At 47.4% G+C, this 21615-nt stretch overlaps 3 protein-coding genes and 1 long non-coding RNA gene across 14 annotated transcripts in view; 3 read left to right on the top strand and 1 right to left on the bottom strand.

Moving 5' to 3' along the window:
- The first annotated feature begins 891 nt into the window (after positions 1–891).
- LOC144306068 (uncharacterized) lies at positions 892–10105 on the top strand. The gene is made up of 4 exons (XM_077885340.1): positions 892–936; positions 7587–8027; positions 8154–9229; positions 10052–10105. The coding sequence occupies exons 1-4, from the start codon at positions 892–894 to the stop codon at positions 10092–10094; spliced, it is 1605 nt and encodes a 534-aa protein (XP_077741466.1). The 3' UTR covers positions 10095–10105.
- A 1206-nt stretch (positions 10106–11311) lies between these two features.
- On the top strand, positions 11312–16803 carry ASNSD1 (asparagine synthetase domain containing 1). Of its 4 annotated transcripts, XR_013372779.1 has the most exons (5): positions 11312–11387; positions 12131–13674; positions 13964–14145; positions 15809–16006; positions 16441–16631. XR_013372779.1 is itself a non-coding variant. In XM_077884789.1 (4 exons), exons 2-4 carry the CDS (start codon positions 12223–12225, stop codon positions 16724–16726), a joined length of 1920 nt encoding a protein of 639 aa, XP_077740915.1. In that variant the 5' UTR covers positions 11312–11387; positions 12131–12222; the 3' UTR covers positions 16727–16803. The 4 variants fall into 4 exon arrangements, 3 of the variants coding, with proteins under 3 accessions (XP_077740915.1, XP_077740916.1, XP_077740917.1); XM_077884789.1 differs by lacking the exon at positions 15809–16006 and having other exon boundaries at positions 16441–16803; XM_077884790.1 differs by lacking the exons at positions 15809–16006; positions 16441–16631 and adding an exon at positions 14505–15798.
- LOC144305721 (uncharacterized) lies at positions 12592–19404 on the bottom strand. Its single transcript, XR_013372780.1, has 2 exons — positions 19328–19404; positions 12592–14637 (listed from the first exon to the last, which is right to left on the bottom strand). It is a non-coding gene; the product is annotated as an uncharacterized LOC144305721 (long non-coding RNA).
- A 5-nt stretch (positions 19405–19409) lies between these two features.
- The window catches only part of ANKAR (ankyrin and armadillo repeat containing), a 51855-nt gene continuing 49649 nt past the window's right edge, over positions 19410–21615 (top strand). For all 8 annotated transcript variants that reach the window (XR_013372723.1, XR_013372724.1, XR_013372725.1 and 5 more), the window contains exons 1-2: positions 19410–19520; positions 20800–21434. Coding sequence is in view for 2 of the 8 variants with exons in the window: in XM_077884764.1 (XP_077740890.1) it covers positions 20834–21434 (601 nt within the window). In the remaining 6 variants the exon portion in view is untranslated. The remainder of the gene's footprint in view (positions 19521–20799; positions 21435–21615) is intronic.

The raw sequence follows: 21615 nt of genomic DNA, 5'->3' as shown, positions 1-21615 counted from the left end.
TGAGAAAAAGCTTCTACACAGTGAAGGAAACAGTCAACAAAACTAACAGGCAGCTGCTGGAATGGGAGAAGATATTTGCAAATGATAGAGGGTCAGCATCCAAAATCTATAAAGCACTTCCCAAACTCAATACCCAATAAACAAATAATTCAGTCAAGAGATGGGCAGAAGGTATGAATAGTCATTTTTTCCAAAAAAGACAACCAGATGGCTCACAGACACATGAGAAGACGCCCAACATCACTCATCATTGGGAAAATGCAAACCAAACCCCACTGAGATCCCACCTCACACCTGTCAAGAGTAGCTAAGACAGATGTTGGTGAGAATGCGGAGAAAGGGGAGCCCTTTTGCACAGGGGTGGGAATGTGAACTGGTGCACCCACGTTGGGACACAGTGTGGAAGCTCATCAAAAGTTAAAACCAGAGCTACTCTATGATCCAGCAATCGCGCTGTTGGCGATTCACCCAAAGGACACAACAATCCCAATTTGAAGAGACACATGCATCCACTGTTTACGGCTGCATTATCAACAACGGCCCAATTACGGAAAGAGCCCAAATGCCCAACAACTGATGAGAGTGGATAAAGGAAAGGTGTGTGTGTGTGTGTGTGTGTGTGTGTGTGTGTATAAGATAGAATATTGCTGAGCCATAAAAAGGAATGAAATCGTGCTGTTTGCAACATGGATGGAGCCAGAGTGTGCTATGCTCACAAAATAAGTCACAGATAAAGAGAAATACCACATGATTTCACACATATGTGGGATTTATGAAACAGATGACTATGGGCGGGGGTGGGGGGAGGCAAATCATAAAACAGCCTCTTAACTATAGGGAGCGAACTGAGGGTTGCTGTAGGGGAGGTGGCGGGGATGGATCACACGGGTTATGGGTATTAAAGAGGCCGCTTGTGAAGAGCAGTGGCTGTTACATGTAAGTGATAAATCACTAAGTTATACTCCTGAAACTACTATTACACTATATGCTAACTAACTGGATTTATTTTTAAGATTTTATTTATTTATTGAAGGGGGCAAGCCAGCACGTGCACGAGTTGGGGGGGGGCAGGAGAGGGTGAGGGACCCCCACGCCCCCCACTGAGCACAGAGCTCGCCCAGGGCTGGATCCCAGCACCTCGAGGTCATGACCTGTGCTGAAGTCAGAAGATGCTTAACCAACTGAGCCACCCAGGTGTCTGACTGGAATTTAAATAAAAGCTTGAAACTACCAAAAAAAAAAAAAAAAAGTAAACAAAAAAGAAATTTTCATGCCTTGATAAAAAATTTTCTTTAGTTGAACCAAGCACTTCAATTAAACCACGTGGCTTGCCGGGAGAAAGCCCCGATACAGGGTCACGTTCGTGGGCGATTCTACTCTGAGCAAAACCACAGGCTGTTCAAACACTAGTACCAGGCTATGAGCGTGATTTCCGTGCTCACGGCCCAGGGCCTCCTGGCTCCCCCGCCTCCTCCCTCCTCCCTCCTCCCTGGCAGATCCTCTCTTCTGCCCCAGCTTTCAAGAAGCCTCAGCCACACAAGCTTAGCTGCAGGGGCAGCCACGCTCGTGACAACCGTCAATCTGCAAAAAACACACTTTAGTCATCCAGCAACTAATCTCAGCCTTGCACGCCCAACTCCCACTACAGAACCATGGGAGCTATGGACACGGACCACGTGTCGTGCTGTGTTGTTTCCCGGGGGAAGCCAATAACCCCATAACCCCAATAACTGCAGCTCGGCAGCGCTAGTAGTACTGAAACAACAGAACCGACAAGCAAACTGACATAAAGTGAACGAACTTGTTTGCTTGCTTACCCTGTGACAACACAAGGAGAGTTTTCCTGGTAGTTGCTTCACAAAGAAAGAAAGAAAAAACAACTTAAGACACCAAGATAGAGTTACATTGTTACCATAAACAGAACTTGAGTGATAGCTTTGTAAAACTTTATTATAGCTAACAATCAGAACTAGGGTAAAAATATCCAGCTCTAAAGAGCTCTGCAAAAAGATAAAAAAAATAAAGATGAAATAAAGAGCTCTGCATTATAAGGAGGGCATCCTATGAAGAAAAAGATTTTCCAAATATATAAATATATATCACTAACGTATCATTTACACTTTATTTTTTCCTGTTGACTCACTCAGATACACATTTCTGCATGCTTTAAAAGCACCTAAATGGGGATGCCCCGGGGGGCTCAGCGGTTCAGCGCCACCTGCAGCCCAGGGCGTGACCTTGGGGCCCCGGGATCAAGTCAGGAATAAATAAATAAAATCTTTTATAAAAATCTTTAAAAAAAAATAAAGTGTCTAAATGCAAATTTGGTAATAAAGGCCCAATCACTTTAAAATTCTTCAGATATTAAGCATGTCATAACTTTATCCAATTGACTTAGCCATTCACTGGAAACTACCTCCAGAGATGGTTATGTTTAACTTTGCTTCTTCAGTAATGTTGAACAAAACTTTTTAAGCATACTCCTAGTCTTGAAGAATCGGATGAACATATGGCAGAAGTTATGGAAGAAGCTAAGATGATTTTAATCAACCTTTTTCTTAACTGTCAGAGACATAAAGATGCTTGGGTAGCATAAGAAGCATCTCCCACTGCTGTCATCCGCAAGCCACATTCCCCTACAGTACAGGCAGTCCCACTAATAATGAAGTGTTCGAATCCAGTTAGTCCAAGAGCCGGGCCCAAATATAATGAGGTGTATGGAAGACCTGGGGTGGAAAATCTAAAGAGGTGTTCGTTGCAGTATCCCAAGAGTGCGTGCATCCTTAAATTTTGCACCCAGGTGTCTCATGTGTCTTCCTCTTCTCCCTGCCCCGCACAAGAGCCCCAAAGTGATGCTGGCTGTAGGAGCCAAGGATGCCCTATCTCCACATTCCAGAGCTGAAACTAGTTTGCAGAACCAATCTTATCTCTGGTTGAAAGTCTTTAGTCATGTCCAGCCCAGTGCTTGGAGACTCAGTTATTTCCCTAAGGGACCAAGATCAGGCTGGTGTGCTTCTCCACTAAGCTAAGACACTGCCTCCTCCACACAATCCTGTACAATAAGACCCATATTCCCCCTTCCAGGTACCAGAGCCCTGCTAATCAATCCCAGTCCACTGTCTCGGGCTTTGTCACCTTCTCACAGAATTCCTAATGCAGCTTACCTACTTGGGTTACAGTATTACCTCCTCCTGTTATTTGGCTCCCGAGCATAGCCAAGATCCCACTGCATGCGATTCCCAGTGCTGGCTGATTGCTAAGACGACCTTTTAGCCTGCTAGTCCAGGCTTCTAAAAGTCTGTGGCTGTTTGTCTCCTTTCAATTGGCTTCCAATTAGTCCCACCTCATCACAGTGAACAGAACCATCCACTTACTGTGACAACCGAGATAACCAACGGTGTCTCCAGCCTTAGCCCTGTTGAGAATCCCTAGAAGTAGAAGAGAGAACATACCTTCAATGAGAAATAGGCCACGCATTTTGGGGCCTGGTTCTTTCCAGTCCATTGGTTCATAAACCCTGTTTGTACCAAATTCATCTGGGGGAACTTCTAATTTACCTTTTTAACACCTAGTGCTTACTAGGTGCCTGAAACTGTTATAAACACCTGACAAGTACTAACTCATTCAACCTTCGTAACAAGCCTTTGAGTTGGGCACTATCATTTACTCCCATTCTACAGATTAGGAAATTGGGGCTTGAAAGGTTAATGACTTATCCAAAGTCACACATCTAAAAAATATAAGCCTAAATTCAGGACCAGGCATTTTGGTTATAGGGTAAACGGTAAGCATTATGCTATGCAGCAGACAATCATATCCCATTCCCAAAGATTTGATCCAGTGAATCTGGAGAAAAGACTGAGAAATCTGTACATATGTGAATACAATTTTCCGATGATTTTACATAGTTAGAAGGACACCCACCTAGGACTGCTGTGTGAGCACTATTCCATGCCTCATTTGGGAGAGACAATGTAGCTAGAAACAAACGTGTGTTGCAGCATACCAAGAAAGCAAGGGAAGACGGTGGTTGAGGGAACTACTCATTCAAAACTGCGGAAAGCAGGGCACTAGTACCTTGGGCTTTTATAAAATGGCCAATAGTGAATTACGTATTGTTAAACAGAATGAAATATGTTAAGGATGCAGCATGAGAGGGAGAGTATGATAGCATTAATAAACATGAAATTATCTTATTAAGTAGGATACATGGCAGTGATGGACTTAAAGAGGGAAGGACAGCCTAGCTAGTTGTATGGTGAGCTGCAAATGTCAGGCAGGACAAATGATAGCAGGTAACCCCAAAGTGTGACTTTAAGCAACGTAGGAATTATAGTAGTTGAGGAAGGAAATGGAAGCAAGTGGATATACATGAAAAAATAAGAAAATGTGAAAGAACTCTCAAAACAGGTCAGCACCATACAAACATGACTATCACCACTTTGTTTAGTAGTAGGTCACCTTGAGAGATCCCCAGAAATTAAAAACAAAGACAAAAACAAAGACAAAAAACCAACCCACACACAAAATATCCAAGCCAGGTAGAGGCAAAAGCAACAACTCACCACCAAAAGGGGGCAAGCAGGTGCAGACTGGTCAGCAGTATTTCTGACCACTCAGAATGGAAGCTATTGTGGGTCAGAGTCAACTCACAGCTGAACCAGGACTCCCACTCTGCAGCCACTGCCATAGAAGGTGGAGAGCAAAGAAAACCAGTATACTGGGAAGCTCAGTCTCCAGCTTTATAGAAAAGCCTCAACTTCGCCTCCAAGCACAAGCACAAATTAAAATAATATCCCATGTGTCAGGAAAGGTGTGTTCCTCAGTTCCCATCAACTCAACTACATTAAACCCTAAAGGTTTTGAGGACTGGAACCAGGAGGAGAGTTAAAAGAATGCAAAATTTTAGTTTTTCATTAATACACTTTTTTTTTTTTTTTTCATGAGAGACACACAGAGCGAGAGGCAGAGACACAGGCAGAGGGAGAAGCAGGCTCCATGCAGGGAGCCCGACGCGGGACCCGATCCCGGGTCTCCAGGATCACACCCTGGGCTGAAGGTGGCGCTAAACCACTGAGCCACCAGGACTGCCCCATTAATACAAATTTTGTAATAAAATAGTTAAAAATTATCTTGTGATAATGTACTTTGCCAAAACTCTAACATATTTCATAGTTTTTTTTCAGGTCCAGGTATTATAAACCAAGGCAAATAAAATCTACTTTCATCAAACTTTGTCCAATTTGCTGTATTTTCTCAAGTTTTGTCTGTCACTGTGCTCTTTCATGTTCTGGAATAAAGTGACATTTTAGAACTTTTTCCTTGCAAAACAAGACTTAAATCCCGTTACCTTGCATTCCCTATTGTTCTTTCCCCTAATGAGATCTTAGCCACTCATATTAATTAAACTTTGAAGTAATTTAATAATTTCTATTTCATAGAACTGGAGGTAATTGAAAACTGTCACATGCAAACATTTTAGAAGACAAATAAAGCTCATAAGTAACATAACATAATACAACTATCTGCAGGCAGTCACATTCCTTTTACATCTTCTGAAAATGGCAAAAATGAATGTCCACTAACAGGACCCCCCTAAAAACAGCCATTCTACGGTATTTAAAAACAAGAAGCAAAAGTATATAAAATTGAAATTATTCTTCTATTAAACAATGTTTCAGTATTCGAGTCTTGAAAATAAATTATCTGCTTATCTCATGATCAATCATGAATTGATCCAATTTAATATTATCTCAGGATTTCAAGTTACCTAAGGATTTTGGAGTCATGCTTAAACTTATATGATACAGAACGTAACTAATGTTAGTATAAGTCTGAATATTTACTCATTTTAGTGGACATAACTTTACATTTTCCATAAACTTACATATTTTATAGCAGTAATGCTAACTTATTTATCAGTAAACCAATATAAGAAGTTTAGGAACTTCATAGCAGCTAATCTCTTCATGAGAAGGCAAACCTAAATATTAAGAAACCAAATACCTGTATTTTACTGAACATGGACAAAACAGTGGAAAGACATGCAACTGCTTTTTTTCTTTCTTAAACGAAAATTATTAATCTAACCTGATTTCTCCAGGCTCATCTTAATTATGTAAATTTATATTCTTCGAATGTGTGTAAACTAGCAGTTTCTGTAAGAACAACTTTTTTTCCTCAAAAGTCCAGCACATACCAGGTGTTAGACATTTGGAATTTTTTTAATTGGAGGGGGTTCATGCCAGGGCACCTGTATGTCTATAGAGCAAACAGACCAGTTCTTTAATTTACGAGACATAATGGAATTTATTAAAACCACCCAGAAGCATGAAAACATCTTACGCTGAGGCAGACAACCTATAAAAGTCCTAAATTAGTCACTTGGACACGTAGCGAGTTTGTGGCTTCAGTTTTCATCTCAATCCTGGGTTGGAGCAAAACAAATCCCAAAACTCACTAGCCCAGAACTCAAAACTCAGTTCTCCTTCCCAGGGGACACAGAGTTAATTAATTTGAGCTCACAGGAGACAAAGAAAAAGACCAAGGAACTGGATTTTTCCGTCCCTCTCCGACGAGACACTAGGTCCCCATCATCCCGGGACGCGCGCGAACCCAGGCTCGCAGTCGCTGCGAGAAACGTCCAACCGCCGCCTGGGCGGCCGCGCAGGTGGGAGGCAACGAGGCGCGGGGTCCGCTCGGGGGTCCCCACGGGGTCCCTTCAGGAGGCCCACTCGGGGGTCCGCTCTGCCAGCCGACAGCCCCCACGCCCGTCCTCCCCCCGCGCCCGTCCGCCCCCACCCTCCCCCGGCGTCCGTCCGCTCCCCGCACCCGTCCTCCCCCGCGCCCATCCTCCCCCGTCCTCCCCCGGCGTCCGTCCGCCCCCCACCCTCCCCCCGCGCCCGTCCTCCCCGGCGTCCGTCCGCCCCCCCCTCCCCCTCCCCCCCCCGCGCCCGTCCTCCCCGGCGCCCGTCCTCCCCCGTCCTCCCCCGGCGTCCGTCCGCCCCCACCCTCCCCCCGCGCCCGTCCTCCCCGGCGCCCGTCCGCCCCCCGCGCCCGTCCTCCCCCCGCGCCCGTCCTCCCCGGCGTCCGTCCGCCCCCCGCGCCCGTCAGCCCGTGCTCCCGCCCGACCGCGCGTGTAAGGTCCAGTACAGGACGCCCCGTCGGTCGCGCAAGCGTAACGTGAAGCTACTTAAAAGCTTTGTTCGCTCCACTGATTGGAGGAATCGGGAAGACGTGGAAACCACGGGGCCTGCGGGGTCTCCGGAGGGCGCGGCCGTCGGGGGCGCCGAGGCTCAGCCCGGGAGGGGATCCGGCCCCGGGCGCCCTGCTCCCCGCGCGGCCTGCTGCCCCCGCCGCCTCTCCCGCAGCTCCCCTGCCTGGGCGCTACCAACAATATAAAATCTTAATTTAAGAAGGGGATGGGGGGGCTCAGCGGTTAGCGCCGCCGGCAGCCCGGGGCGTGACCTCGGGGTTCGGGATCGAGTCCCGCGTCGGGCTGCCGCACGGAGCCTGCTTCTCCCTCCGCCTGGGTCTCTCTCTGTGTCTTTCCTGATTAAATAAATAAAATCTTAAAAAAAAAAAAGCTAGCAAACAAGCGGCCCACCCCCCCCGCGCTCACACCTGCTGCGGGGCGGGCACCGCGTCCACCGCCGCCGCCGCCCAGCAGGCGGCCTTTCCCGCGCTCCCGCCCTCCGCGTCCCCGCTCGGGGGTGCACGTCACGCACGACCACGTAAGGCCACGAGGGCGCGCCCGTCGCAGCCGCCGTGACCCGCCAGCTCCCACCGCCGGGCCCACGCGCTCCCGTGCGCACGCGCGCAACTGCCCCGTCGCCGCCGCCGGAGGGCGCGGGCGTTCCAGCCAGTGCGCAAGCGCCGCGAGTGAGCCTGCCGGGAAGGGGGCGGGGCCAGGGGCGCGCAGGCGCGGAGGCGGGCGGGGGGGCGCGGCTGGCGGCGGGGAGATGCCCGGCGGGGCGCCGCGGCCCGAGGAGGGCGCCGCGCGGGGCAAGGACGAGCTCGGCAGCAGGGTGAGTGTGGGGCCCTCGGCTCTCCCGGAAGCAGGAAGGGAGACCCTGGACTTGCCCCGAGATGAGACCACGCGGCGTGGACGGAGATCGGCCGCGGCCCTTTCCCTCCGCCCTTTTCTAGCTTAGAAACCCCGCCTGCCCCAGGCCGCAGCCGCGTGTTCCGCGCGGGAGAATGTTTCCCTGCCCGAGCCGGTGGCCGGGAGCCCGCCTGGACGCCGCCGACCCCCGCTCTCCGGCAGCCCCTTCCGGGAAGCCTCTTCTGACAGCCTCTTCCTGGAAGCCCCCTTCCGGCAGCCCCTTCCGGCAGCCCCTTCCGGGAAGCCCTCTTCCGGGAAGCCCTCTTCCAGAACCTCTTCCTGGAAGCTCCCTTCCAGCAGCCCCCTTCCGGCAGCCCCTTCCGGGAAGCCCTCTTCTAGCAGCCTTCTTCCGGAAAGCCCCCTTCCGGGAAGCCCTCTTCCGGCAGCTCCCTTCCAGCAGCCCCCTTCCGGCAGCCCCTTCCGGGAAGCCCTCTTCTGGCAGCCCCCTTCTGAGAAGCCCCTTCCAGCAGCCCCCTCCCGGCAGCCCCTTCCGGGAAGCCCCTTCTGGGAAGCCCTCTTCCTGGAAGCCCCCTTCCAGCAGCCCTCTTCTGGCAGCCCCTTCCGGGAAGCCCTCTTCCGGCAGCCTCTTCCGGGAAGCCCCCTTCCGGCAGACCCTTCCGGGAAGCCCTCTTCGGACAGCCTCTCCCTGGAAGCCCCCTTCCGGCAGCCCCCTTCCGGCAGCCTCTTCCTGGAAGCCCCTTCCGGGAAGCCCTCTTCTGGCAGCCCCCTTCCGGGAAGCCCCTTCCAGCAGCCCCGTCCCGGCAGCCCCTTCCGGGAAGCCCCTTCCGGGAAGCCCTCTTCTTGGAAGCCCCCTTCCGGCAGCCCCTTCCGGGAAGCCCTCTTCGGACAGCCTCTTCCTGGAAGCCCCCTTCCAGCAGCCCCCTCCCGGCAGCCCCCATCACGGGGCGCGCCCGCTGTCGGAGCCGCGAGGACCGGCCGGCTCTGGCTCTGCCCCGTTTCCGCGTCGGAGCCCGTGGAGTCCGCGGAACGCCTGCCCGCTGCTGCTGACGCAGACGGCCGCGCTGTCGGCCCCGGGACGCGGGAATCCCGCGGGTGGCGCCTGGGCCGGGCCGGCGCGCCGGGAGCCGCTGCAGTCGCTGCCCGTGTGCTGCTTGACACCCCGAGGTGCGACCGGGACACAGGCCGGAACACCTGTCGCGTCGTGGCTCCAAACCCCCCTTTACGGACAAGGGTCGGAGGTTGCGCTTGTGCCCAGCCGTGCCCCATCCTAGTGGCCCCAGGGCCGGCGCCGCCCTCCTGGAGGGGAGAGGGACTCAGCCGAGACGGAAGGGGACCGGAGGGGGACCGCCCCGGGAGGGCTGCGGCAGGCGGGCTGCGGCTTCACGGCCGGTCCTCCGCGCGGGGCTGCACCACTAGCATGGGACTCCTGAAAAGCATTGACGTTTCATGACTTATGCTATTAAAAGAAAGGAAATCATTGAAAACTGGTATTACTTTTGGTGCCATGTTGTCTGTTTTAAATAAAAGGTACAAACTTTGTTTAGTGCCTCGGCCTTTGCATGCGTGCTGGTTGCCAACACCAACCCCTTGTCTGGTTCTGGCGCCTTCGAGTGTAATCAGTTCCTCTCCCAGCCTACTCACACCGGCACCCCATACCTGCACCCCCATACCTGCACCCACACACCTGCAACCCCCCACTTGCACCCACACACCTGCAACCCCACACCTGCACCCACACACCTGCAACCCCTCACTTGCACCCACACACCTGCAACCCCACACCTGCACCCACACACCTGAACCACACACCTGCAACCCCAGGCACTGCTGTTCAGAAACGATCTGTATACTCGCAGACTGCTCGTTTGGACAGTCAGTGAATTACAGCCCCTTATCCCATCTCTCTAGTTTTAAAGGGCCCTCAATTGAACATACTTTGCTAATCTCTGATTTAAGAGCCCCCTTTTTTTTTTCTTATTTCAATAGATTAAAGAACAAAAAATTGTTGTGGATGAACTTTCTAACCTGAAGAAGAACAGGGTGAGTTATTAGGGTAATTCTGAATTGTAGGTGGGTAGGTTTGATTACATCTTATTAACTACATACTAACGTTGTAAGAATTATATGTAAGATTTGTATTTACATTAAAATATGCGAGGTTGCAGCATCTTTTTTCTAGTTACAGAGCAAAAGTGAAGTGTCCAAGATTTTATACGCATATGTGGAGAGCTATATGTTAACTATAGTTGATGGTATTTCTTACTCATCATATGTAATTTGCACTCCTTTTGAACCAAAAGATACTAATTACACAATGGTATCTTGGAGCTGTGGTCACTAATGGTATCTACTTATACTTGAGTTTGGTGTTTTCTTTTGAAATAAATAACTTATTTATATGAAGAAAGGAAACTATGCCTTTAAGTGAATGTGAATAATTATTGAAAAAATGATAAACTGCTTCCCTCTTCCCTGATTTATTTACACAAATCTTCTAAATATTTAATATGGTTATATTAGTGCCATTTCCATTAATGCATTTATAAACAGCAAGCTACAGCTTAATGTGTATACTGTCAAAAATTACATTTTAAAGTTCAAGAAGAAATTATTTTGAGCCCTTTAAAGCATTTGATAACTGACAGGTTGGCTAAACATTTCTGAATATTGTCACTTTGGGAGTTTTAGAATTTAAGGCTATCCTGATACAAACTTTCTAGAGGGCCAGTTAGGGGAATGTATAAAGCCTTAAAATTATGTAGCACTTTGACCCAATTCAATTTATAGGAATTGATACTTGGGAATCATGGGAGTGCACAAAGATTTAGTTGCAAAGAACTTCATTACAACATGGATTCATAAAGTTGGTAATATCTTAAATGTCTAAAACTTGGTGACTTATCAAATAAACCGTAATGTTATGCCCACACAGTAATGTAAAAGAATATGTAATGATAAGAAGTGTTCCCAAGATATTGTTCATTGATAAGCAAATAAGTCTGTATTAATAGTACAGAACCTTTTTGTTCAAGGAAACTGGTAGTTTGACATACGCAGAGAAAAAACATTTCACTTCAGTGTTAATGGTAGCAGTTTCCAGATGGTAGGATAATGGGTGACTTTTATCTGTATTTGCTAAGGTGTTATTCTCAATATATGTACAAGAATATACGATAAAAGGGTTCAGAGTTTTGACATATACTTTTTAGGTCAAATCATGACATTAGCCTAAATTATGTTTTGCAGAAAGTATATAGGCAGCAACAGAACAGCAACATATTCTTTCTTGCAGACCGAACAGAAATGCTTTCTGAAAACAAAAGTAAGTTTTTGCGATATATTATATAGAAATGCATGCAAAGTGTTTTCTAGGCTTTCTGTAGAAACTTATGGTAGTGTCTAAATTATACTGTCTATATCTGAATGTTTAAATATATATCTGAAGACTGGATGGTGGTATATCAAGTGAAATTAATGCCATGCTTTGGAAAAACAGTAAAAATAAGATATATAAGTTGTATTACAAAGTCATAATTATTAATGCATTCTTCAGCATATTTGGCAGATCTAGGTACAAAAACTGCCCTACCACTTCTCCTTTTGTGATTTTGAGCCTCCAAAGTTTTTGGGGGATTTAAACAAGGAGGAATGGGATGCCTGGGTGGCTCAGCGATTGAGTGTCTGCCCTCAGCCCAGGGCGTGATCCTGGAGTCCCGGATCGAGTCCCACGTCGGGCTCCCTGTGTGGAGCCTGCTTCTCCCTCTGCCTCTGTCTCTCTCTATGTCTATCATGAATAAATAAATAGAATCCTTAAAAATAAATAAGCAAGAAGGAATATATAAAGTTCATAGCCTAGTGTCTGGGCCAAAATAAGCATTTAATAGACAGAAATTATTTTCCTAAAAGATAAACCTTGATCATTAGAAAGCTGTTGTAACACAGCAAATATACTTAAGTGGTTTGATCTTGGTAAATAGCCTATGTTCCTATGTTGTTCTATGAATTATTAGGGAAAGGTCCAAGAACTTTTATTTTATTTAATATTTCTTTTCCCCTACCCCACAGATATATTGGATGAGCTGAAAAAAGAATACCAAGAAATAGAAAACTCAGAGAAGACCAAAGTCAAGAAATAGTCAACTTGATTTCACATAAGAATGTGTGGCATTTGTTGTTCTGTGAGCTTTTCTGTTGAGAATTTCAGCAAAGATTTGAAAGAGGATTTACTGTATAGGCTTAGCCGGCGGGGACCCGACAGTAGTAAACAGTTGGTAAAGTCTAGTGTTGGCTACCAGTGTTTATTTTCTGGTCATGTCCTTCACTTAAGAGGTGTTCTGACTGCCCAGCCTGTGGAAGATGAAAGAGGCGATGTGTTCCTGTGGAATGGAGAAGTCTTTAGTGGCATAAAGTTTGAAGCTGGAGAGAATGATACTCAAATCATGTTTAACTACCTTTCCTCTTGCAAGAATGAATCTGATATTTTGTCACTCTTCTCAGAAGTGCAAGGTCCTTGGTCTTTTATATACTATCAAGCATCCAGTCATCATTTGTGGTTTGGTAGGGACTTTTTTGGTCGCCGCAGCCTGCTTTGGCATTTTAGTGATTTGGGCAGAAGTTTCTGCCTCTCTTCAGTTGGTGCCCAGACATCCGGAGAGGTGAATCAGTGGCAAGAAGTTCCAGCCTCTGGAATTTTCAGAATTGATCTCAAGTCTACTTCCATTTCCAAATCTCTGGTTTTAAAACTGTACCCTTGGAAATCTATTCCTGGGGAGAATGTTATCAAAGAATGTGTTCATAGCCTGATTCAAATTTCAGCAAACTTGCCAACATTTGTATCAGTGGTAGCAAATGAAGCCAAACTATATCTTAAAAAACCTGTTGTTCCTTTAAATACGATGATGCCACAAGCTCCACTTGCAATTCCTTGCATTAACATCGCTGGTGTCCTACCTACAAGGGAAACACTTCAGAGGCTTCTTACTGATGGACGCATGAAGGAAGTAGTTCAGCAGTTCATTGACGTCCTGAGTGTCTCAGTGAAGAGACGGGTCTTGTGTTTACCCAGGGATGAAAAACTGACACCAAGTGAGGCTTTGAAAGCTTGTGATAGGAAAGCAAATGTTGCAATCCTGTTTTCTGGGGGTATCGATTCCATGGTTATTGCAGCCCTTGCTGACCATCATGTACCTTTAGATGAACCCATCGATCTTCTTAACGTGGCTTTCAGGACTAAAGAAAAGACCGTATTAACTGGTTTTAACAAAAAGAGGAAAAAACAGAAAAGTCATTGTGAAATACCTTCTGAAGAATCCTCTAAAAATGACGATGATAGTCCTGATAAACAGTTCTGTGTACCAGATCGTGTCACAGGAAGAGTAGGCCTGAAGGAACTGCAAGCGGCTAACCCTGCCCGGATTTGGAATTTTGTTGAAATTAATGTTTCTCTGGAAGAACTGCAAGAATTAAGAAGGACTCAAATATGCCACTTAGTCCAGCCCTTGGACACAGTGTTGGATGATAGCATTGGCTGTGCAGTCTGGTTTGCTTCTAGAGGAGTTGGTTGGTTAGTGACCCAGGATGGGGTGAGGTCCTATCAGAGCGCTGCAAAGGTACGTCACAGTAGGTCTGCTCGGAGGAATTCTGAGACCTAATTTTGACCCTTTAAATAAAGCTATTAGTGTGTAGATTGCAAGAATATAGCATATTTTAATTGCGTTTAAACTGCAGTGCAACGTGTAAGACTTTTTTTAAATTGGGCATACTTTACTATTTTATGGCTTCCCTTGTGTTTTGTCAGAAAATGTTACTGTTGAGATTATAACTTTTTAGGCCTTGCTTTTGTTTTAGTTATTTTCTTTATCTTGTACGGAAAACGTGGATTTCTTTAAACTGTTACAGGTAGTTCTTACTGGAATTGGTGCTGATGAGCAACTTGCAGGTTATTCTCGCCATCGCGTGCGCTTTCAGACACATGGGATGGAAGGATTAAATGAGGAAATTGAGATGGAACTGGGACGAATATCGTCTAGAAATCTTGGTCGTGATGACAGAGTTATTGGTGATCACGGAAAAGAAGCAAGGTAATTCTAATTATCTAAGTGCTGTGGCTAGTTTTGTCAAAACACTACACCATAAAAGGAGATTTTTCAGTTCCTTTTCTTTGGAGACTGTTCAAATGAATAACAGCAGCACAACAGTATCTTGGCTTTATGCTACACACCGTCCATCGGGGAGAGCTGCGGAGGGGCCGGGGGAGCCGTTGTTTTCCAGAACTCATTCTCTATAAAATGTCTTTCCAGTAATTTTCAAAGGTGATACACTGACATGATTGTTCTCCATACTACAATGAAAGGGTCTGTAAACCTGAGATAGAGAAATGCTGAGACGAGGTACTTAAAGGGTAAGAGCCGAGGCCCTAAGCCGACACTTTCCCCTCCAGGGTCAGAGCACCCGGCTTTGCCTCTGGACGTTCCTGTAAGTATCGGGCCAGACTGACGTAAATGGTGGTTCCAGTACTGGATTCCCCTCTGCTGTGTGTTCTGAACTCCGTTTGTTCTGATGTTGCAGATTACCTAAAATTTTCAAAGAGATCAAGGCACTTTCATATGTATATTCTTTCTTAATTCGGGAGTTTATTTTTACCTACGCTGTATCTGATGGTGGCAGACAAGAGCTTGGAAACAACTTTTTAAATTATTGAAGATAAAGATACATTATTTAATTCTAGAAAGCAGAAGTTTGGTCAAGTATGTTAATTTATTGTTAGTTTATTACAAGCATACAAGCATGTGGAAACCAGGAGTCCAAATAAGCTTTGTGAGAACTGGGACATCGTAGTACAACTACTCCAGCACGTCACTGTTTCTTAACTCTACTTCAGCTTTTTACAGCTTTTTAGTGTGTGTATATATATGGTTTTTATAATGCGGTATGTAATATGTATAAATACTGTAAAATATTTTCCTTTGGAGGTTATATGTATTTGAGAGAGAGAAATTCAGTCCTTTATTTCAGGTAGGTCAGAGAAAAGGGATTTTATTTTATTTAGTAAAAGCGGTTAATTCTAAAGGCCCAATATGATAATGTAAAAGTGCATATGAAGAATGTTGGAGACAGTGAATACAGAATTGTGATTTAACAAATACTATGGTAGTGGCTAGATCTGAATCAATTTATTATGTATTTTGGCATACATATTAACAGTGATCGATTGATTATCTTATATATAAAATTGTTTTTGCATTTCTTTTTAATAAAATATTCCATATAACAAATGCCTTTACCCTTCCCAGACTCTATTTGAGCAAGAATAAAATGTAATGAAATAGAAACACTACAGTATTGCATTTAAAGAATTGGAGGGAGAGTTGTAAAGGGAGAGTTGTAAAGTATTTTAAACAAAAACTAGAATTTTGTAGGAAATTAGGGAAGCCAAGGGACAGAAAGTTATTTTTTTTAATCTAATACTTTGTTCTGTTATAGCATTTATCTCCATTTAAAAATGGTTTAATCAATTTTTAAAGGTTTATTTATTTCTAAGAGTGAAAGAGAGCATGAGTGGGAGGGGCAGAGGGAGAGAGAGAATCAAGCAGACTCGTTCGCTGCTGAGCGTAGAGCCCCATGTGGGCTCAGTCCCATGACCATGAGCTCATGACCTGAGCTGAAACCAAGAGTCGGACACTTAACCGACTGTGCCACCCAGGCGCCCCAACAAACTTTTTTTTAGAGATTTATTCATTTCAGAGAGAGCGTGTGTGCAGGAGCTCGAGCAGGGGGAAGGGCAGAGCAAGAAGGGAAGGAGACTCCTTGCCGAGTGCAGAGCCGGACCGGGGCTCAGTCTCCCACTGGGAGATCATGACCTGAGCCTAAGCCAAGAGTCGCACCCAACTGACTGAGCCACCCAGGCACCCCAAAACAATTTTGATACCATAAAATTTTACCGTAAGTAAATGCTTCCCAACCTCAGGATTATAGAGCCCTTCTGTATTGATTTCGTACCTCTCAAATCCATTTCATTTGACGTGATAAAGAGCAGACACAGCTTGAATAATTGAGTCAAGACTGTAGTTGTTTTCAAGGCATCCCCAAAGAAACCTTGTGAAACAAGGATTGTTCCTTCCCATAGGCCTGATTTATTTATTTTTTGAGGCAAAATTCATTTGGTGGCATATGTATTAAAATTAGTGGCATGAAGTAGTTGTTAATGTGATTAAATTTCACCTGTGAAGTTGTGTAAATAACCAGAATATTTTTTGAGAAAAAGTGTCATCAAAAATTAATTTGATGCTATAAATTTTAACATTGAATAAAATGCAGAAGAAACAATTATCACAATTTTTTTTCATATAGTAGTTATATTTATCTATTTATTTTAGATTTCCTTTCCTGGATGAAAATGTCGTCTCCTTTCTAAATTCCCTACCAGTTTGGAAAAAGGCAGACTTGACTTTACCCCGTGGAATTGGTGAAAAACTGATTTTGCGTCTTGCAGCAGTGGAACTTGGCTTAACAACTTGTGCTCTTCTGCCAAAACGGGCCATGCAGTTTGGATCCAGAATTGCAAAAATGGAAAAGAATAATGAAAAGGCATCTGATAAATGTGGAAGGCTCCAGGTCATTTCCTTAGAAGACCTCTCTATTGAAAAGGAGATTGAAGTGTAATATTTCACGACGTAACAGCATTTACTGAATGATGATTGTGTAAAAATAAAACACTTTGCTGCTTTATTATCATATAACGTAGTGGTATTGAGGTTCATTATATGAGGGCTTACTTAGCTATATAACTTACCAATTTAGTCAAATTGACACTGGAGAAAAAGAGATAATATTTGAAAGAGCAACTTGGATGATTAAAGCTGTGACACGACATCCCTCTGAGCTCTTCGTGGTCGGGTCCCACCGGCAGCACTAGGAGAAGACGGCCTTTACCAGCTCTTCATGGTGGCTGCGTCCAGAAATAGCTCAGTTTGTGGCTGTTGTCCGGGGCCTGGCGTAAACAGGGCTCTACGAGAGCACCGGAGTTCAGAGAAGCTGTGCACTTTGCTTGAGGCTCACACTCCTGAGCGATGCCCGTCACTTCTGTTCCATCTCTTAGGCAGCTAATTTTCCCCTCTCAGAACTTCTGACTCTTAAGCGTTCTGTTCCACAAATCTCTAGTCTCCCTCCCTTTGCCCTATTCTCAGCTCATGACCTGAGCTGCTCAGAGATTTCAGTTTTCAGGACAAGAAACCCCTCCACTCTCCAACACCAGAACTTCTAATGTACGTGTAGGTACAGCGTCCTTTTCTCCCTTCTCGTCCTTAGAAAGGGAAATGGGTCCGTCCACCCATCAGAAGGCTGCGCCTGTACCTGTTCTCTGTATCCCCACCCTTCTTGTCCTACCAGAACCTTATACTCTCCTCTCTGCAGTGTCTTCAGCCTCTTCTCTGTAGGGTCCTTCCTATCATCATTTAAAGTGCTCTGGCCGAGCCAATGTAGAATGCACATGCCTGGTTCTGTGTCTTCTCTGCTCATCATCTCTTGCGTCCCATCCACTCTCACTTCTCCACCTTTTCATCTACACTCCACTCCCGCCTAACGGTAGTCCACTGAGAGCACCATACCAAGGTCACCAGAGTCTGTCCCCAATTAGGGCTGACACCCTTTCTGGATCTGGACAAACTTTGGTTCTTTTCATCTTGGCAGGAAAGCAGTTTTAGGATATTGACAAACAGAAGCCTGTCAAAGACTTTCAAGTGCCCTGAATCGATCCTCTGATAAATGCAACGTTCAAACCGTACTGAGATCTTCCTGTAATAGCTTTTATCCCTTTACCTGAGGGTAGACCACTTCAAGTCTCTATGTGGTCCTGAGCACCAGGTTGACATTGCTGCTATCAGGAATAGATAAACTAGGAGATTTGCCCACCAGCCTAGATTTGAATATAATCATAATTTTTATAATAACAACATAGTTTGATACTGAAAACATCTATCATTTCTATAGTGATGATTATGTGGCGGGCACTACTTTAGGAGCCTTACATGTAAATCCAGGACAACCGCTAGGGAATTTCTGGCAGAATCCTGCCTGCAGGTTGTCTCTTTAGTCCCCAGAGAGTCTGATTCTTTAGAACCTTCTTGCTGCTTCATCCCATGAACCCTGGGATGCAGTTCTGTGTCTGTCCTTAAACAGCTTTCCCAGATTTAAGATGCTTAGCGCAAGCCATCTGGGTCCCTGAGCAAAAAACAAGCAGAAGGAGTTCTATATATTGTAAGTGCAAGCATGCAAATCTGTGAGAGAAGCTGACTTACACCCCTGCCCTGGAGCGGCAAGCATCAATTTCTGCTACTACGTCTACAGCAGCTAAAATCGTGACTTGGTTGCACCAAGAGAAATTCTGCCCCCAAATTGTCACTGAAACATCCATGTTGGTAAACTCTGGACAAGTTAAGTTACCCCCTTGACCTAGTGGCCCGATGAGACTGGGCGGTCCCTTATCGATGGAACACTTCTGGCTTCTGTGCCCAGTCTCGGTTTTCCTCCTGCCTCTTGACTGCTTTTGGTGGTCTTTGCTGGCTCCATTCTCTTCACCTGATTTTTAGATACTGAATTTCTCAGGTTTCCATCCTGGGTTCCAAACTTTTCTTCTTAACTCTTTCCCTTGGTCACTTTCCCTTTTGCGCCAGTCCTTGGCTTCACATGCCCTAAGCGTCCCCAAATGTATGCACGTCCCCCTTCCTGCCGTTCCTGGCCAATACCTGAGTACTTGAGCTGGACCTGGCATCTCCACCTGGTTCTCATTGGTACCCTGAGGTCAGTCTGTCCACAGCTGAGCTAATCTTGCCCCGATTCCCCATTTCCCCTGACAAATCCATGTCATCTGGACCACCTTTCCGAAAACACCGCACTCCCACTGGGTCTGCGGCCACGCCACCGTCCCTTCCCCGCCTGCACCTCCACGGCCACATCAGTCTGCACATCCGCTGCACCAACCGAGCCTAGACTTAGGAATGAAGTTCAGTCATGAGCTCAGCGACCTTGCGTTTAGAGCCGCAGGTGCCTCCATGACCCGATTTGTGCCCGGGTCTCTCGCTCTTTAAGCAGGGTTTTGTGGGGTTTCTCAGGAAGTTCCAGTGTGCTCTCCCCCGGGCTCTCCTCACCCGTTTCCTGCCCCTGGAAGGCTGGTCGTGGGCCTGGCAGCCCCTCCCAGTGGGGCCCAGTCCCAGACCCCGCTGCCCTGGGCCCTGCCGGCCTCCTGGGGAGCCGCCCTTGCCGCACCTGTGTGAGCCCTTTCGGGGACCCGCCCTGCGCTCCGGGTCCCCGCGGCCCGCGCTGCCTCACAACTGGCCGCTGCGTGGACGTTCTCTCGGCTCCGGGGCGACGCGGAGGTGGAATTCGGAGCCGGGAGCCCGCACCTGCGCCCCGCACCTGCGCCCGGGAGTTGCCCTAGAGGCCAGGCGGGCCTTGAACGGTGAGGGGAGGAGACCCTGCGGGCGGGGGCTCGGAGGGGAGGCCGCCGCCCTGTCTGCAGTGGTCCTGCCCACCCCACGCCGGCCGGGCGGTGCCCATGGGGTGGCCGGACCATCCCCGCCCCGGGGTCCTCCCCGCCCCCCGGGGGTCCTCCTCTCCCGGGGTCCTCAGCACCCCCAACGTCCTCCCCTCCTGGGGTCCTCCCCCCGCCCCCGGGGTCCTCCCATCTCGGGATCCTCAGTCACCCTCCTCCCCATCCTCCCCGCCCAGCATCTGCCCCCCCATCCTCCCCCTCCGCCCAGCATCCTACCCCCTCGTCCCTTCCCAGCATCCTCTCTCCCGGGTCCTCCCCCTCAGAGTCCTCCCACCTCATCCTCCCCTCCCAGGGTCCTCCCTCGGGTCCTCCTCTCCCGGGGTCATCACCACCCAGGGTCCTCCCCGCCCAGCATCCTCCCCTGCCAGAGCCCTGGGGTCCTCCTCAAGTCCTCCCCCATCCCCCACCCCTCGTCCTCTCGTCCTCCCCCCTCAGCATCCTCCCCCCGCGAGTCCTCCCCCCAGGTCCACCCCCCTTCACTCCCCAAACAAAAGCCTACACAAGGGATCCCTGGGGGGTGCAGAGGTTTGGCGCCTGCCTTTGGCCCAGGGCGCGATCCTGGAGACCCGGGATCGAATCCCACATCGGGCTCCCGGTGCATGGAGCCTGCTTCTCCCTCTGCCTGTGTCTCTTCCTCTCTCTCTCTCTCTGTGTGTGACTATCATAAAAAAAAAAAAAGCTACACAAGCCCATAAATACAGGGAACAGATGGGTGGTTGCCAAAGGAGCAGGCCAGGGGGTAGGTGAGGCTTGAAGGGGGGCAAAATACAAGCCTCCAGCTGTAAGACAAATAAGTCACGGGTGCATCACGTGGGGCACGGCAGCTATAGTTAACAATGCTGCACTGCATTTTGAAAAGTTGCTGGGAGAGCAAATTTTAAAAGTAGGTATCACAAAAAAAAAAAAAAACAACCCACAATTTTGTAACTATGTATGGTGACGCTGCTGGCCAGGCTTATTGTGGCGATCACTTCAAAATACGTACAGATCTTGGATCACTGTTCTGTAGACCTCAAACTACCGTTTGAATATTACACCTCAATCGTTAAAAATGTTCTTTAAAAAAATTGAAAACATTACACCATGAAACGACTTAATAAAGATAACGGTACAGATTTATTTCTTGACAAACCCAGCTTCATCACCACGGCAAATCTCATTGCCTTTTCCTTTTTGTTCATTGCAGGAACTTCAGAAAGGCCACGCACAATTAACATGAAATGTTAAGATTGCCCAAAAAAGGGTTACCTAGATTTGATCAAAACCAAGATGAAGAAACCTACCTGGAAAACTTGGCAGTCCAGAGAAATGCTTCTGCTTTCTTTGAAAAATATGATCGGAGTGAAGTCCAAGAGTTGCTGACCACCACCCTGGTCAGCTGGTTGTCCGCCAAAGACGACGTCCGCTCTCAGCTGGACCTGCCGTGTGGAATCATGAGCCAGATGAACAATGTGGGTTTCTCCACCGCAATCCTGCTGACCCCCACGGACCCGACGGCTCTCTTGGACTACAGAGAAGTCCATCAAATCATACGGGAACTGGCCGTCGGGATTTACTGCCTGAACCAAATCCCCTCAATCAGTTTAGAAGCCAACTACGACCAGAGCTCCTCCTGCCAGCTGCCTCCGGCTTACTACGATACCCGAGTTGGGCAAATTCTGATCGCCGTGGACTACATGCTGAAGGCGCTGTGGCACGGGCTCTACATGCCCAAGGAGAAGCGGGCCAGGTTCTCTGAGCTGTGGCGCACTGTCGTGGACATTGACCCGGACGGGAAGCCGCAAACGCACAAAGACATTTTCGCGGAGTTCAGCGCGGCAGGTGAGAGAATGTAACGCGCCCCCTTTACTAGAAGCCGTATTGTTAACGTGATTTGTCTTTGTCTCGGTTGGACTTTTCTGCTGATGCCTTTCGTCTTCCGGAGCCTCAGTAGGAAAATGAGAAACAGGGCCCCGAGTAGAATTCAGGTGCGGAGAGAAAAGTCTCCAGACTTGCAAGCAAA

Source organism: Canis aureus, chromosome 36 (assembly GCF_053574225.1).
Source record: "Canis aureus isolate CA01 chromosome 36, VMU_Caureus_v.1.0, whole genome shotgun sequence".
NCBI classification, from domain to species: domain Eukaryota; kingdom Metazoa; phylum Chordata; class Mammalia; order Carnivora; family Canidae; genus Canis; species Canis aureus.
This window is presented reverse-complemented; position numbering and strand designations above follow the sequence as displayed.

Bases quoted from the DNA above. Each gene is read 5' to 3' on its own strand.
- LOC144306068 (XM_077885340.1), top strand. From the start codon at position 892: ATGGGTATTAAAGAGGCCGCTTGTGAAGAGCAGTGGCTGTTACAT. The intron at 937-7,586 runs GTAAGTGATAAA...AAAAAAAAAAAG, and splicing joins AAGAGCAGTGGCTGTTACAT to CTAGCAAACAAGCGGCCCAC. The intron at 9,230-10,051 runs GTGCGACCGGGA...TTATTTCAATAG, and splicing joins GTGCTGCTTGACACCCCGAG to ATTAAAGAACAAAAAATTGT.
- ASNSD1 (XM_077884789.1), top strand. From the start codon at position 12,223: ATGTGTGGCATTTGTTGTTCTGTGAGCTTTTCTGTTGAGAATTTCAGC. The intron at 13,675-13,963 runs GTACGTCACAGT...AAACTGTTACAG, and splicing joins CCTATCAGAGCGCTGCAAAG to GTAGTTCTTACTGGAATTGG. The intron at 14,146-16,440 runs GTAATTCTAATT...TATTTATTTTAG, and splicing joins GATCACGGAAAAGAAGCAAG to ATTTCCTTTCCTGGATGAAA.